General features: G+C 52.0%; 1 protein-coding gene across 1 annotated transcript in view; it reads left to right on the top strand.

Moving 5' to 3' along the window:
* The window catches only part of CATSPER3 (cation channel sperm associated 3), a 43,132-nt gene extending 42,300 nt beyond the window's left edge, over nucleotides 1–832 (top strand). Inside the window, exon 10 of the mRNA XM_057540853.1 lies at nucleotides 691–832. Within this exon, the coding sequence (XP_057396836.1) occupies nucleotides 691–796 (106 nt within the window). The 3' untranslated portion in view covers nucleotides 797–832. The remainder of the gene's footprint in view (nucleotides 1–690) is intronic.
* Nucleotides 833–15,080: the final 14,248 nt, after the last annotated feature.

The raw sequence follows: 15,080 nt of genomic DNA on the forward strand, positions 1-15,080 counted from the left end.
CCCAGCCCACCCTGACCTGTTTTTAAATACTGGCTCCTCTGACTCTCCAAGACCCTCCTCACCAAGCACTTTTCGGAGGGCCGAGAGAACACCGCTGGCTGGCAAGTCAGAAGCTGCAGCTCCTGGCTTGGTGCTGTGTGACTCTGGCAAAATCTTTGTCCCTTTTCTACCTGGCACAGGAGGGGCTGACTCTATGGAAGCAATGTGTGTGAAGCTCTGAGCTTGGCCTGGCCCAGGGCTGTGCTCAGTGTGAGTTAGCTGGGGTCATTCTGGCCATTACTTGCAGGAAGGGGAGGAGCACGATTAGCCTGGTTTCTCAACAAAAGCTGCCTTGAGGGCTTCGTAGACAGGAGGAACTAAAAGGAGGGCATCTAGGAATGCCCAGTGTTGGCCCAAGCGTGGATCAGGCAGCGTCTGGGCACCTCCACGTGCTCACCTCACTCCGAGCCCAGGAGTCTGTTGCCTCCCACCTGACACATGCGGTGAAATGACTTTACTCCTGGGGCCACAGGTAGGGTGGCACAGCCGGGCTTCCAGCCCTGCCCTATGTGGCTCCGAAGTCCTTGCTCTTCCCTGACCCCACACCTACCAGGAGTGGTGAACGTGCTGGTGCGAGAGTGCCGCGGGCAGGGCCAGGGCGGCATGGACCCCCTTCGTGAGCTCAGGCCTCCTCTCCGCCTCCATTTCCAGGCTTCAGGAGCTGTACTACGAGATCGTGCACGTGCTGAGCCTGATGCTTGAAGACTTGCCCCAGAAGAAGCAGTCCCAGTCCTTGGAGAAGGTCGAGGAGAAGTAGCTGGATGTGGGCACCCAGGCACTGAGGGCCTCGCAGGCTGTGACACCCTGTCCCGCCAATTAAACACAGGTTTTCTGAGTTGGCCTCTTCACGGCTGCTATGATCATGGCATTTCTCCACCTTTGGGAACTGGGCCTGAGTAGATGCCCATGAAGTCTGATTCCCCCCTCACATGACACAGCCAGACCTTGGGAGTAGGGAGTGGGGAGAGGGAGGCTCAAGGCCCACCCTGACCAGAAGACACACCTAGGGTCCACGCTGGCTCTCTCCTCCTTTGACCCCAGCATCAAGGACCCACTGGGTTCCTGGGAAGGCCACCTGAGGACCCCGGACCGAGAAGGGCGTCCAGCGGCCGCATAAAGAGTGCGTGGCTCCTTTGAGCTGGTGTGGCCCTGTGATCCTGGAAGCTCTGCTGCGCTCATCTTTGTGGGCGTGCCCACACCTGGCAGAGCTACAGCTCTCTCTGTGCACCCAGAGCCCTGGAGGCCCCTCTTTGGAGTTCTACTCTGCTTCTCCCAGGCTCGCAGTGATGGTGGTGCCCCAGGGGTGCAGCCGTGACTGGAAGGATACTGTTGTGTGGCATGCAGCTCAGGGGGGCACCTCATGCAGGGGCCAGAGGAGTGGCAGCATCGGGCGCTTTGGGCTGCTCCCTCCCCTTAAGTTAGTTAGAACTCTTTACTCGAAAGGTGCCGTTTTCTGTGTCATCCCTGGCCAAATGACTGCCACAGTTGGCAAGGTCCTGGCGCCACCCCGGTCCAGCCATCGTGGAGCCATCTGAAGGCCCAGGTGGGGCAGGGTGGCTGGCACCCTTTGCTCCCGACCGGCCAGACCAGAGGCCCGGCAGTGCCCCCTCTGCTCCCATTTCTGGGGAGTGTTCTTGAGGCCTGTCACCTTGATGGTGCCCTATTCTTAGAGGAGAAGTGAGTTCTGGGTTGAGCTGGGGTGGGAAACCAGCATCTGTAGCTGGGTGCCCAGGCCCACCCTGGGGAGTCAGGTCAGTAGAAAACATGTAGAATTGAGAATGGCTGGACAAGGGTCCCATGGGGGGCCCGTGGGCTCCAGGCCTGGATGACGGCACCCCTGAGGCCAGAGGACAAGGGCTGGTGGAAGCTGTTACTCATGGTTTCATTCACCCGACTACTATTTCCTGAGCTGTGCAGGGTGCTGGGGGTTCTGTGACGAGAAAGCAACAGTCTCGTCCTGGCCCTCTTGGTGCCCACGGTTATCTAGGGGAGACAGTCATCCGGCCAGAACAGAGGAGAGAAAATTTCCCTGAGGAAGTGACAGTAATTGTTTGAATGCAGAGAGCATGTGTCTTCTAAGATACTCAGGTCATTTCCATTTGCAGATGATCACACTCAGGACCAAACTGAGAACTGTGTGAAACGGTGCCCAGAAGGATTGCTCTGGAGCGTGAGACCCATCGCCGTGCAGTGGGGGAGCCCTCTGAGGGCAGGGCGTCTGGCCTCGCTCCTTCCTCGGGTGGAGAGAACTTTGTGCCAGTGCCCTGGGAGGTGGCCCTGAAGTAAGCGGGGTGTACACTCAGTACCTAACTGTGAAGGAGGTGACTCTTGGCTGGGGGCTTCCGGGGGGACTCTGATGGGTGCAGCCCAGTCAGCCCAGGATGCAGGCCTCAGGCAGTGGCTCCGATTCAGGGCTGGGATAAAGCAGACGTTGCCAACTGCCCACACTGGATGTGCCAGTGTTGCATGCGGGAATGCGGAAACACCTCCACCTCCGCCTGCTGTCACTAGGAATCGTGGGAATTGCCCTAGGCCTCTGGGAGTGAACAAAAGATTTAAACATTTCTGCAGGGAGGCAAGTTAGTGAGTACCATGGTTTTAGAGTCAGGAGACTTGGATTCCTTAATCAGGTGACCTCGGGCAAGGTGTCTGGTCTTTTGAAACCTCAGCTATTTCGTCTGAGAAATGGGCTGATAAAACTGATAAAACTGTTCAGCTTTAAAGATCAAATAAAATACATGTGACAGTGTAAAAAAAAGAAAGACATAGTCAACTATGGTTCGTGCTTCCTGGCTGTCAGCTCTGCCTCTGCTGTGAGGCCAGCTGCCATGGGCTGTCCTGATCAGGGGCTGAGAGGGTCTGGGCCAGTGACAAGATGGCCGGGGCAGGGGTGGGGGCGGGAGAGGTGCAAGCATGGAGCTGAGAGCAGGAAGCAGAGATCAGGAACCTGGGGGTGGGGGGGAATGCGTGTCCAGGTGGAGCTGGTACGGGATGGCCGGTTGCACCTGCAGGGCCTGGTCCCAGCAGGGAAGCCCAGGCACGGGCTGTGGGGCTGTGGTGTGGGAGGGCAAGCTTCCTTTAAGGGCACAAGCAGAAGGCTTTCGCAGAGCAGGGAGCTGGGAGAGGGTGATGTGCAGAGGGCTGGCTCAGCGCTGCTGGCAGAACAAGCCACTGGATATTTGGTGTAAAGTCCCAGAGCAGCGTTTCTGTTTGGCTCTCTTTGCCTGCAGAGCAAACACTGGCAGATTGGAATTCCCACTTGGGCTCTCACCAACTCAAACAGGCTTGGCCAAGGCTTTCAATTGATTTGCTTGGGGCAGAAGTGGCTCTGCTTGCCCAGGCCTGGCTGTGGAAAGCAGGACCCTCCTCCTCCTCCCCCCAGCGCCAGGATCCAGCAGAGCTGTCCCCAAATGGCTCGCCCATCTCCATCCTGCCAGCTGGGCGGTTTGGGGCGGCAGTGGGATACCCGGGACCTGGGTCTGAGTCTTCTGGTCACACCCAGGCCCTCCCCCAGCTCTTGTAAGAAGGATATGGAATCCAAGGCTAGGGGTGTTTGGAAGGTGCCTGGATTTTTTTTTTTTTTTTTTTTAACTGCTTGTTGATTCCACCAGCAGGAAGCAGTCTCTATAATATGGAAATCCAGACAGGACTGAGAATATAAGTGCTCCTCTTCAGTCCAACAGTCCCTAAAAATCCAATACTGAGACGCTGGAAACTGCACATCTTGATGTTTTCCCCAAATGTGGGTGAGACAGGACACCTTGTAAAACGAACCGCCCTTCACCAGGTCAGGAGAAGACGGGTCTGAATTCCTAACTAGGCTACTCAGAAAGGAGAGGTAATTGTTGCTGATTCTAGTCACAGGGGTTGGGAAATTAGGAGAAAGGAGCTCAGTGTGATGGGGTGAGAGTTACCAACACACGAGCACCCCACTCTTCCCCACACTCTGCACCAAGAATTTCGTCTGTGCTTGGTCAGCCACATGCCTGCCGCACCTTCCCCGAGTTCTAGCTCTGATTTCACTTGAGGCTTGGTGTGATGCAGCCCTAGGGGGATGGGGGAGGCAGGGCTGGAGAGCTGGAAGGAAAGGGGAGCATCTGTGCTTTCTCGGTTGGCTCCTGGCTCCTCCTTCACTGTGGAGAAGCAGGGTAATGGGCAAGGCTCATTGGACCTACACGATAGGAGCCGGGACATGGAGGAGGAAGGAAGTAAAAGCCAAGGCTGGGAGTCAGAGACTTTGGACAGAGGCTCCGACCCAGCTGGAGGGTGAGAATGGAAAGGGGACAAATGGAGACAGCAGGTATCCTTGTAGGGTGACAACTGGATATTCCTTGAGAGAGGCAAATAATGATGGGAATTATTTAGGGGTGATTTTTGGTTGCTGAACTGTGTCTTTTATTTATTTGTTTTTATTTTTAAAAATGTATTTATTTATTTAATTTTGGCTGTGTTGGGTCTTTGTTGCTGCGCAAGGGCTCTCTCTAGTTGCAGTGAGCGGGGGCTAATCTTCATTGCGGTGTGCGGGCTTCTCATTGCGGTGGCTTCTCTTGTTGCGGTGGCTTCTCTTGTTGTGGAGCACAGGCTCTAGGCACGTGGGCTTCAGTTGTTGTGGCACGCGGGCTCAGTAGTTGTGGCACACGGGCTTAGTTGCTCCGCAGCATGTGGGATCTTCCCGGACCAGGGCTCGAACCCGTGTCCCCTGCATTGGCAGACGGATTCTTAACCACTGTGCCACCAGGGAAGGCCTGAACTGTGTCTTTTAAAAATGGAGCCCTATGAAGAGATTCAACCATGTGGGGTCTGCATCATGTTTGGGTGACGTAAAGATGGCTGTGTGTAATAAGGACCTCTTAGGCTAAAATTGGGATATGTTTAGAGGGCTTTACGAACCACTGACTGAGCCCCCAGCTGTGATCTGAGGCCTCTAGGTGAAGTACCCCTGCGGGTGGTGGCACCAAATGTGACTGGCATTTTACAAAATGAAACTGAGGTCTCAAAAGGAAGTGTGGAAGAGGCCAGAGGGGGATGAAGAGTCTGCTCTAAAACTCTGAGGAAACTGGAAGTTGACCCCAACTTTTGTAAACTGGTGATGGGGCAATGACCTTTCACAGCAGAGGCACTCCACTGCCCAGAGCTCAGTGTCCTGAGAGCACAGCTGCCCCTTGACTCCCTCCTTCCCCACTGGGGCCTTGATGCCTGGGATTGGGGCATGAGATGAAAAGACTCTTCAATACATGCTGCTGGGCCAGCGAAGGAGGAGTCCAAGCAGAGGTCAGGCCGAGGCTCCAAAGGTATGGCCTGTTCTCTTTGGCTGTGGAAAATACCGCCTTCTGTTTTATCAGTAGTTCTGTTTAAGACACTTTGACATATATGATTTGAATCTCATAACAACACTTAGGTACTTTCATTATCCCCATTAAACAGGTGGCAAAACTGAGGTTCGAAGAGGCAATGTAACCTACCCAAGGCTGTATAACTAAGGGGGAAGAACCAAGCGTGTCTGGCTCTAACTGCCCTGCTATAATACAGTGCAACGTCCTCTAGGGAATTGTTATCCTCATCTTATAGGTGGGCAAGTGGCGCTCAGAGAGATTGTTACTTGGCAAGATCATCACTGGAGGGCAGTTAGTATTTGAACGCAGACCACACATGTCCCCCTCTGCTCTACTGTCTCACAGCAACCTTGTTCCTTCTTATCAAAGCTATTTTTTGAACCTTAAAAATCAAGCCCTAATTCCCTCCTGAGCAGGGCCTGCCTCTGGGAGGAGGGAAGGTGGTCCCTCAAACGGGTCTCATTTAGCCAGTTTCCTGGCACTTTCTTGCTGCCTGGTGGAAGCTCTGAAGTCTGCTGGTCCAGCGGCTCCTGGCTCAGGAGCCCTGGGAGCCCCGGAGATGGAAAGGGCAGCAGGAAGCAATCAGTGTGTGGCACTTAATCAGGAAATTATAGCCTGGGCAGAAGAGGGGTTTGGCTTAGAAGTCACCCTTCCCTGGGTTTCAGTCAAGCAGGCCCACAGGGAGGCTTGGCCGGCCGATGGGATGTGCTGAGCAGGCGTGAGCTCAGCAGGCAGGATAAGCCAGCCTCGTCATTGCTGCCCAGGAGGCTGGCTTCCTAGGTGGGGATGCTGTATTCCATCCTTTCTGGCCCCCCGCCTGCTCCTGTACCCACTGATACCTCAGCAGCAAGAGGAGAAGCTGTGGGCATCAGAGGGGGTACTTTGGGAGGTTCTTGACCTGAGTCGGTGACTTGTTACCTGATTCTTGAATAAGCAAGTGGAAAAGGTGTGAAAGAAGTGTCAGGTGGAAAAAGCCAGGTGCAGAACTGTACATACGTGACACCATTTGTATTTTTAAAAAAAGAAAGTGAGAAATAAATGAAACCACACACACAGTGGCAGTGAGATATTCTCTTTCAGGTGGCGAGGACGATAGACGAAACCTAGTATTGGCCAGGGTATGGCGATGGCACCACCGTTCACTTTGGCAGTGCAAACAGGTGTGGCTTTTTCAGAAAGCAATATGGATTAGATTTCATGCATGTGTTCCTATGGCCCAACAGTTCTGCTTATGAAATTATCCTGAAGAGCCAAATGACAAATGCACAGAGATGCAGGGATAAGGATGTTTACTGTGGCCTGTTGTGATAGAAACACAGCAAAAGAAATCAAGGAATTACCTAATGCCCACTGGTGAGGCGACTGGTTGAATTAGTATGAGTCCATACATGTGGCCCCTAAAATAGCGATTGGTTGATAAGAATAGATGTTCTTGATATTATATGATTGAAAAAGTGGCTTCTAAAGCAACATGTGATCTGACGTCCTTTATGTAACACTGAGTGAGTGTATGTAGCATATGTGTACATGCACGTGTGTGTGCTGAGCGATGTCTGGAAGGATAATCATATTAGTAGTGGTTTGGTGGTCTTGACTTTGTCCTCACACTTTTCTGAACTTTTTGAATTTTAAGAATCAATATGTATTTTATAATCAGGAGAAACGACACAATTTTCATCTTGAAAAAAATGCTGGGAATTCCCTGGCGGGTCAGTGGTTAGGACTCCGCACTTTCACTACCGGGGCCCGCATTCGATCCCTGGTCGGGAACTAAGATCCTGCATGCTGCACGGTGTGGGCAAAAAAAAAAAAAAAAGTTAAGCAGTGTGCGTGGGTGTGTGCGCGTGTGCGTGTGTGTGCATGCATGTGCATGCACAGCTGTGCCGGTGGTAGGTGGAAGGGCATTCCAGGCAGAAGGAACCACAGGCACAAAAGAAAGAGGGTGGGAGCTGCGAAGCTGGTGTGGCCACAGCCTGCAGTATGGGCGAGGTGGGGGGGAGATTGGGGAAGTACATTGAGCGTAATGCTGAGTGCCGCAGCTTGGCAATTTTGAAGCAGGGCAGTGACCTGGCCAGATTTGATTCTTGCTTCCTCTCTGAGAATGGCCTGCTCCCCCTCACCTGGCATTTAAGGCTTCTCTATTCTGTCTCCCCTTTCCTCTCCCCATGTCTTCCAGGGCTCCCCTTTGCCCAGCTCATTCTCACCTCCACTCCTGCACACCCATTCCCATCTACCTGTCCTTCAAGACTCAGCATTAGGCTCCCTCTAACAGGAAGCCTTCCCAGATTGCTCCGGTTAGCCTTGATATCTCCTTTTTCATACTGTCACCCTTGAACTTTCATACCTGACCTTAAATCAGATCATAATTCCTCTAGAACCAGGAGGAGGGCCGCGGACTGAGAGGTTATGCTGTAACACCTGGATGCCAGTGAGGGATGGGCTGACATCTGCCAGCATTAGAGTCCTGATGGGGGAGGAAGAAAGCAGGCAGCAGAGACCCAGGAGTTATTTTGAGCCTATCATGTCACAGGCACAGTGCCAAACATTGCACATAGCTTTTCACATTTATCCCCATTGTACAGATGAGGAGACTGAGGCTTAGAGAGGTTATGTGGCAGTAAGTGGTACGGCTCTGAGTAGAACCCAGGCTCTGTCTAACTCCAAAGCCCACACTCTTAACCTCTGTGACCTACTTGTCTCTGGTTCTCATCCCCCCAGAGGCTGGCAGGGCTGGGCCTGTCGTGGGGCCTTCTTGTGCCTTGCTGCCCCAGACCCAGTGGAAGTGGATTTCAGGGTGGGAGGGTGATGCCATCTCACTCAAGTGGTAGCTCCTGACCCAGTGGAGGATCTGGGGCAGTGCAGCATCCCTGCTGAGGCCTTGGGAGTGCCACTGTCCCCAGTGACATAAAGCGAGATATTTCTCTGTGGGCCAGCTGGCAGGGGCACTGTGGGGGAATCTGGAGGGGAGGAGGCTGGGCATGTTGACCAAGGAAGAGCTTTCCCACTCAGAGATTCTCTAGCAGCAGGAGGTCAGTGAGATGATAAAGGACAATTTTGTGCCTCTGAAGCAACAGCACACCTGAAAGCCTTACATACTGTTCGCGTCCATGGTCTCTTCAAAGCCTGACAGCAAACCCCAAGAGGCAAGCAGGCAGACCCAGTGCCCACTGACAGAAGAGGAAACTCGGGCTCCGGGAAGGGACAGCCAGACCCCAGGGAGGAGCCCAGCCCAGGGGCTAGAATCCAGAGGGGCCCTGGCCTCTCCCGGGCACCTCCCCCAGCCTAGGCTCAGTGGGTATCCTTGCCTTGATGGGCTGGGCCAGTCTCTGTGAGCCTGGGGGGCTGCCCGGGGGTGGCCTCAGCAGAGACTGAGGAAGAAGCAAGAAGCTTTGGAGGCGTGGGCACCAAGCTCAGGAGAAGCCATGAACTGTGTGTGCCTGTACTCAGGACCAGCTTCCGAGACTCAGCAGGAGTGCTAGTTTGGGAGATGGAGGGGGGGGTCCTTGGCCACACTGTCTTGTGTGTGTGTGTGTGTGTGTGTGTGTGTGTGTGTGTGTGTTTTGTCCAAATATAGCCTTTATTAGATCATGTCTACCCAGAGGAAGAGAGAGGTGTGTGCATGAAAAGGCTGCAGTAAGGGTGGGGATCAGCATCCATTCTAGTGTGTCCTGGAAAGTTCCCAGCGAGGCCACAGCGGGAACGGTTTGGGGAAACCCTTGCTGGCCCCGCCACCGCCTGGCATGCGGCAAAGTGGCCGGCTGCTTTGTGGCTGCAGTGTCTTGGAGGGTTTTCCAAGCACTTTCCGTGAAGTCACTGGGGTGTTAAGCTCTTTGTTCAATTAAATGGGTTAATGTGCTTTGTCTGATTCTGATGAATACTAATAATATAATGTGATAATGGCGGTAATGGTGCTCTCAGCTCTGATTATCACATGTGCCGCACTGTCCCAGGCACAGAGGGAGGTGAAGCTCACATTCCCGCACACTCAGGCCTCATTTTCCACTCATAAAACCCCATTCTTCAAAGCTTTTCCAGCCCAACTCCCTATATCCATTTTCGGGACAAATTACCAACACTTAAAAAAATTGGTCCATTTTGCGTAAAAGCCAAGTCCAAATTACTGTTACTTTCCCCTCTATGTTTTGAAATTTCAAAAAGAGAAGGGTGGGGAGCTGAGGGGGACACAGGGGATGGAGAGAGGAGGCAGAAGGGGAAAGAGGGAGAAGAGTGTATGAACAGGGAAGGAAAAATCAAGCTTTCTTGTTTCAGTAAAAACGTATTTCTGGAATGATGTTTCAGTTTACTCAGGCAGAAAAATCAGAAATGGTGTGCTTATTAAACAGGCTAAGTAAGCATGACTATTTTTAGTAGTGCAGTAAAACCTTGGTAATTTGGACCTCTTTAATAAAGATTCCATGATCATGCTGGCTGGCAGGCACACACAGTGTGTGCGTGCATGCGTGTGGGCGTACGTGTGTGTGTGAAAGCAAGGTAAGAGTGTAAATAGGTTGCTGAGTTGGAGGATTAGGAGGGCGGGGCTGGGGGATGCAGCGAGGGGACAAATGGGACAGGGATGGGCGCCCTTACGGCTTAGGAGAGCCGTTTTTAAACTGAGTTCTCTCTGCTTTGCAATATACAAGATCATTACAAATTCTTCTTCTCTCTGAACACTCCTCTTGGCACCTACTAATTTGGCATCTGTTTAAAGAAGAAAGTATTTGAAAACAAAAATTTCACTTCTATAAAAATCTGTAAAGGTTTACTTGACACCACCTGTCACACTGGCCTGCCCCCAGCGTGAGGCTGAATCCTGGGGGTTGACACATTATCCCAGGGAGGTGATGACTGACCCCTCTGGGGTGAGGACAGGGACCTGTAGGCAGAAGGCCACTCCCTGTCCTACAGATCACAGTTCTTTGCATTTTTAAAATAATATTTGATGTTTCATTCCATCATGACAAAAGTAATACATGCTTAGTGCAAAAAACATGGAAAGGAAAAATGAAAAAAAAAAATCCCTTATTTCCCACCACCCAAAGGTAGCTGGTGTTAACACTTTGTTAACACATCCAGTAATTTCTCTGTACATGTGTAAAAATAAAAATGGTACCGTGCTTATATAATGTTCTGTAGCTTGCCTTGTTTAGTGTTTTGACAAAGAAGCTCAGTTTTTAAAAAAAGGCAATGGCAAACCTATTATTTAATTTTATGCTAAACTTATAGAGAAGTCATCGGCCCCATTTACTTTCTCTTGGCCATATAGTAGACACTTAGTAGGGGACGTGTCCTTAATGGGGTCCCACTGCTATGCTGCACAGAGGGATGGAGGATGGGTGAGGGCCACAAGGGGGTTCAGCTGTAACTGGGGCCTCAAAGGGTACCAGTTGAAGAGGGCGTCAAGGAAAGGTTTTCCAGCAAGCACCACACCAGCTCTGGTAGTGGGTTCAGCCCCCAGGAGTCCTGGGCACCAGTCTCTGAATGCCTCTCTGGATAAGGTAGAGGCATAGACACAGATATACTTTTTTTTTTTTTTTTAAAGTGTGATAAAATGCACATAACATGAAATTTACCATTTTAACCTTTTTTAAAGTGCACAGTTCAGTGACATTGAGCACATTCATATTGTTGTGCAACCATCACCACCATCCATCTCCAGAACCTTTTCATCATCCCAAAATGAAGCTCTATACCCATTAAACACTAACTCCCCATTCCCCTCTCCTCCCTGCCCCTGGCAACCACCATCCTACTTTCTGTCTGCATGAGTTTGCCTATTCCAGGTACCTCATATAAGTGCAATCATACAATGTTTGTCCTTTTGTGTCTGGCCTATTTCACTTAGCATAATGTCTTCAAGGTTCATCCATGTAGTAGGGTCTGTCAGAATTTCCTTCTGTTTCAACGCTGAATAGTACTCCATTGTATGACCATACCACATTTTGTTTATTCATCTGTTGATGGGCATGGGTTGCTCCTACCTTTAGGCTATTGTCAATAATTCTGCTATGAACATGGGTGTACAAATATGTGTTTGAGTCCCTGCTTTTGTTTCTTTTCGGTATGTACCCAGAAGTGGAATTTCTGGATCATGTAGTAATTCTCTGTTTATTTTTTTTAGGGAATCACCATACTGTTTTCCACAGTGGCACCATTTTGCATTCCTACCAGCAATGCACAAAGGTTCTAATTTCTCCACATCCTTACCAACACTTGTTATTTTCTGCTTTTTTGGTAAGAGCCGTCGTAATGGACGTGTAGTGGTATCTCATTGTGGTTTTGATTTGCATTTCCCTAACGACTAGTGATGTTGAGCATCTTTTCGTGTGTTTATTGGCCATTTGTCTTCTTTGGGGAAATGTCTGTTCAAAGTCCTTTGCCCATTTTTGAATTTTTGTTGTTGTTGTTGTTCAGATACACTTTTAAAAGCAGCGCCAGGAGCTGCCTGTGCTGAGAGGGGGGGAGGGAGGGAGTGAGAGGAGGAGGGGAAGAAGCAAGAGAAGAGAGAAAGGAGTGGGGAGAGGGAGGAAGGCCAGGATATGTCTTGTGGAGTGAGGTATAAAGGAAGGCAGCCCTTCACTTCTTTTATTCAGCAGATCGTTACTGAGCACCGACTATGTGCAGACACTCTCCACACATTGCTGTCCACACCTGTTTGCCGCTACATCCTGGCTCTCGGGGGCTGCAGCAACCCTGCCTGCGGGAGGCCGTGCCCACAGAAGTTAAGCCACAGGCTCTGCCTGCAGTCAGACAGGCTGAGATCCAAGGCTCTAAAGCTGTGTGCCTTTGGACAGGTCACATGACACCCCGAGCCTTAGCTTCCTCACCTAGAAAACGAGGCTCACAAGATAAATAAAACACGTACAGCGCACAGCAGGGGACGGCGCATAGTGAGGTGTGCGACCACGTGACCGATCACCCAGAGAAGCTTTCATCTGCCACGAAGGCCATCCTGCCCTCTGCCTCCACCCTGCTCCAAATGCAGCTTCCTGCACCCTGACCTGCTCCTCGGCAGTGTCCTGATTCACGGGATCGCAGGCTCCCCAACCTGGCTGAGCGCTGGCACTGTGTCTCCTGGGTGCCCTGCAGCCTTTCGATCAGTGGGCACCGGCTCTGGGTTGCACAGCCAGTTGGGAGGCAAGGCCCAGGGCCCTGCGAAGGCAACACAGGAGTGTGAAGACTGGGGTTCCTGTGGGGAGAGGGGCAAGGAGGCAGACCGTCAAGGGCTGAGAGGAAGCCTGGGAGGCAGACTGGAAGCGCCCATCTAGGAAACGAGAAGCCCGTAACACTGAACGAGACAGGAGTTTGAATTTCATGGTTGATATTCCAGGGCCCTGCCTTCACCAGGAAGCTTCTCTGTGTCCCCGCCTGCCCACCTCATTCTGCTGCCCACACCGAGGGCTTCCTCAGTCCCAGCTGTCACCTGTGTCCTCCGTTCCTCTCCCACCTAGCCGAATGAGCTTGGCAAAGGCAAATCCTGGGGACTGGGGCCCTTTTTCTCTCTCCCAGAGCACAGCTGAGTCCAGCCTGGACACGAATTATAATTTTCTCCCTCGCCACCCCCACTCCCTAGCCCAACACCAATGTGATTCCCATCAGGAGAGTTACAGAGGGCCCAAGGCTGGGTTACTGGGGGTCCAAGTCTAGGATGGTTCCAGGGGTGGGATGAAGTGGGGAAGGTAAGGCAGGTGGGGAAATCAGCAGGACTGTCAATCATGACTCACATTCATGGCACCCAGCAAAGCTGGAGGGAAATCCAAATTGGGCCCCAAATGACATTTTCAGAAATGACCTGTTGAGAATCTTAAGAGATGCCCTATTAATGTGGAAAGTGGGGGACAGGGCCCTCAGGAGGAGAGGCAAGACATCTCACTTTAATAATAATAACATCAACAATAACAATTCCAACATCAATAACAATTTACTGAGCACTTACTATATGCCAGCACTTTATGTGCATTATCTCATTTAATCCTTTAGACAGCTGTGTGAAGTGATTGTCGTTATTCCCTTTTACTGAAGAGGAAACAGGCTCAGAGACCTTAATTAAGCCTCTTGTCCAGGGCAACTCAGAAGTAGCGCCAGAACTCAAACTCTCGCTTTCAAAGACCACAGCAAAAGTTCCTGTGGATGCCTGAGCCAAGTAACTGGCCCAGGAAATGGGGAGGTCCCTGGGCAGAAAACCACCCTCACTCTCATTTCCCAGACTGGCCCTCTTGGCGACTGAGGTCCCACTGCTATTTCATGGGGCAGCAGCAGGCTGAGGCATGTGGAGCTGAAGGGCCACCCAGAGCCACCTCTAGGGCTTGGACTCCCCAGGCAATGCCCCTCTGCAAGGCAGCTTTTCCAGCTGTGATTTCCCCCTCCCCCTTCAGGTGACTCTGGTGGCCCAGAGGGAGGGCCATAAAGCTAGGGGAGGTGACTCGGCTCCTCTCCCTCAATGACCAGGCACTACAGGGGTTGCACACAGTGGCTCACCCCATTCTCCTTTGGTGCCCACAGTGCCTTCAAACCAGTGCTGGGCACCAGCCTCTTGCCCTCTTGTCCCTAATTCATGGCCCCTCTAAATCTGCAGCAGCCCTTTAGGGGTCACTTTGTCAGTACCAAGTAAGAACAAATCTGCTTTTCTATTTCCTGCGGGCCAGTCCTGTGTGGCCAGCAGAAATTATGATCTCTTCAAGGTCAGACACCCTCCCCTGCCATGTTGCCCATGGTGCTTGGCATGGGGCAGCCCAGTGCGGAAGGTAGAGAGTGGGGAGTGACTGGGTTTGAATCCATTCCATCACTTCCTGCTGTGTGGCTTCTTTAAGCCTCAGGGGCCTCATCAGGGAAAGGGGATAATGAGGATGGTTCTCATAGGGCTGCGGTGCAGGTAAAAGGGGCTCATCTATGAGAAGCGTGCCCTTAGCAGAGGGCCCTGGACCCCGAATGGGCTCAGTATATGATACCGCTTGCCACTGAAGACGGAGATGGCGCCACCTCCCCCTGAACAGCCTTGCCTGACTATCCTGTTTGAAGCAGGACTTTCATTTTTTCTTACTCACAACACCATGTTCTTTTTCTTCAAAAGCACTCAGCCCAGTTTGTAATTATACGTGTTTGTTTACTTGTCCATGAGAGCAGGGACTGTGTCTGTTTCCCACTTCTCCATCCCCAGCACCAAGGGCAGGAGCACAGTATATGAAGCCTCCCCAGTCTTCTTCGGGCAGAGCAGGACTAGGACTTTCTGCCTTTTCTCAGAGGACGTGACTTTCAGAACCCCGTGTGTTCCTCATCCCCCCTCCAGAGATGACCCTGCAGTTGGTGTAGCTAGGGAGGGCTGGGTACTATCTGCAGGCACAGAATAGATGGGGGGGGGCCCAAGGCTGGGTCCTACACTCACCTTGTTGGCCGTGGTCCTTGATGGATGATGGGGTCATTCTGCACTGCTTCTGCCTTTCCTCCTGGCTGCAGCTGTTTGGCCTGTGGCCCCACCTCCACACTAAGTCTCTACCAGAGCTCCTCTTCGGCCCTCCTCTCACCTGAGACCGGGCCTGACTTTCAGAGAGGCCTCTCTGCCTCCCACTTCTCTCCAGTCCCACCTCCTTCTAGGTCTCCCCTGCCTCCTGCTCTCAGCTGAGACCAGGGCCCCCTGGCCTTGGCAGATGTGTGAGGCTGGGGGAGGCACTCTGAGTCCAGATGTGATTGTGTTTATGTTTCCAGAGAGTGAGG

The sequence above is a fragment of the Balaenoptera acutorostrata genome, chromosome 2 (assembly GCF_949987535.1).
Source record: "Balaenoptera acutorostrata chromosome 2, mBalAcu1.1, whole genome shotgun sequence".
Classification (NCBI taxonomy): Eukaryota; Metazoa; Chordata; class Mammalia; order Artiodactyla; family Balaenopteridae; genus Balaenoptera; species Balaenoptera acutorostrata.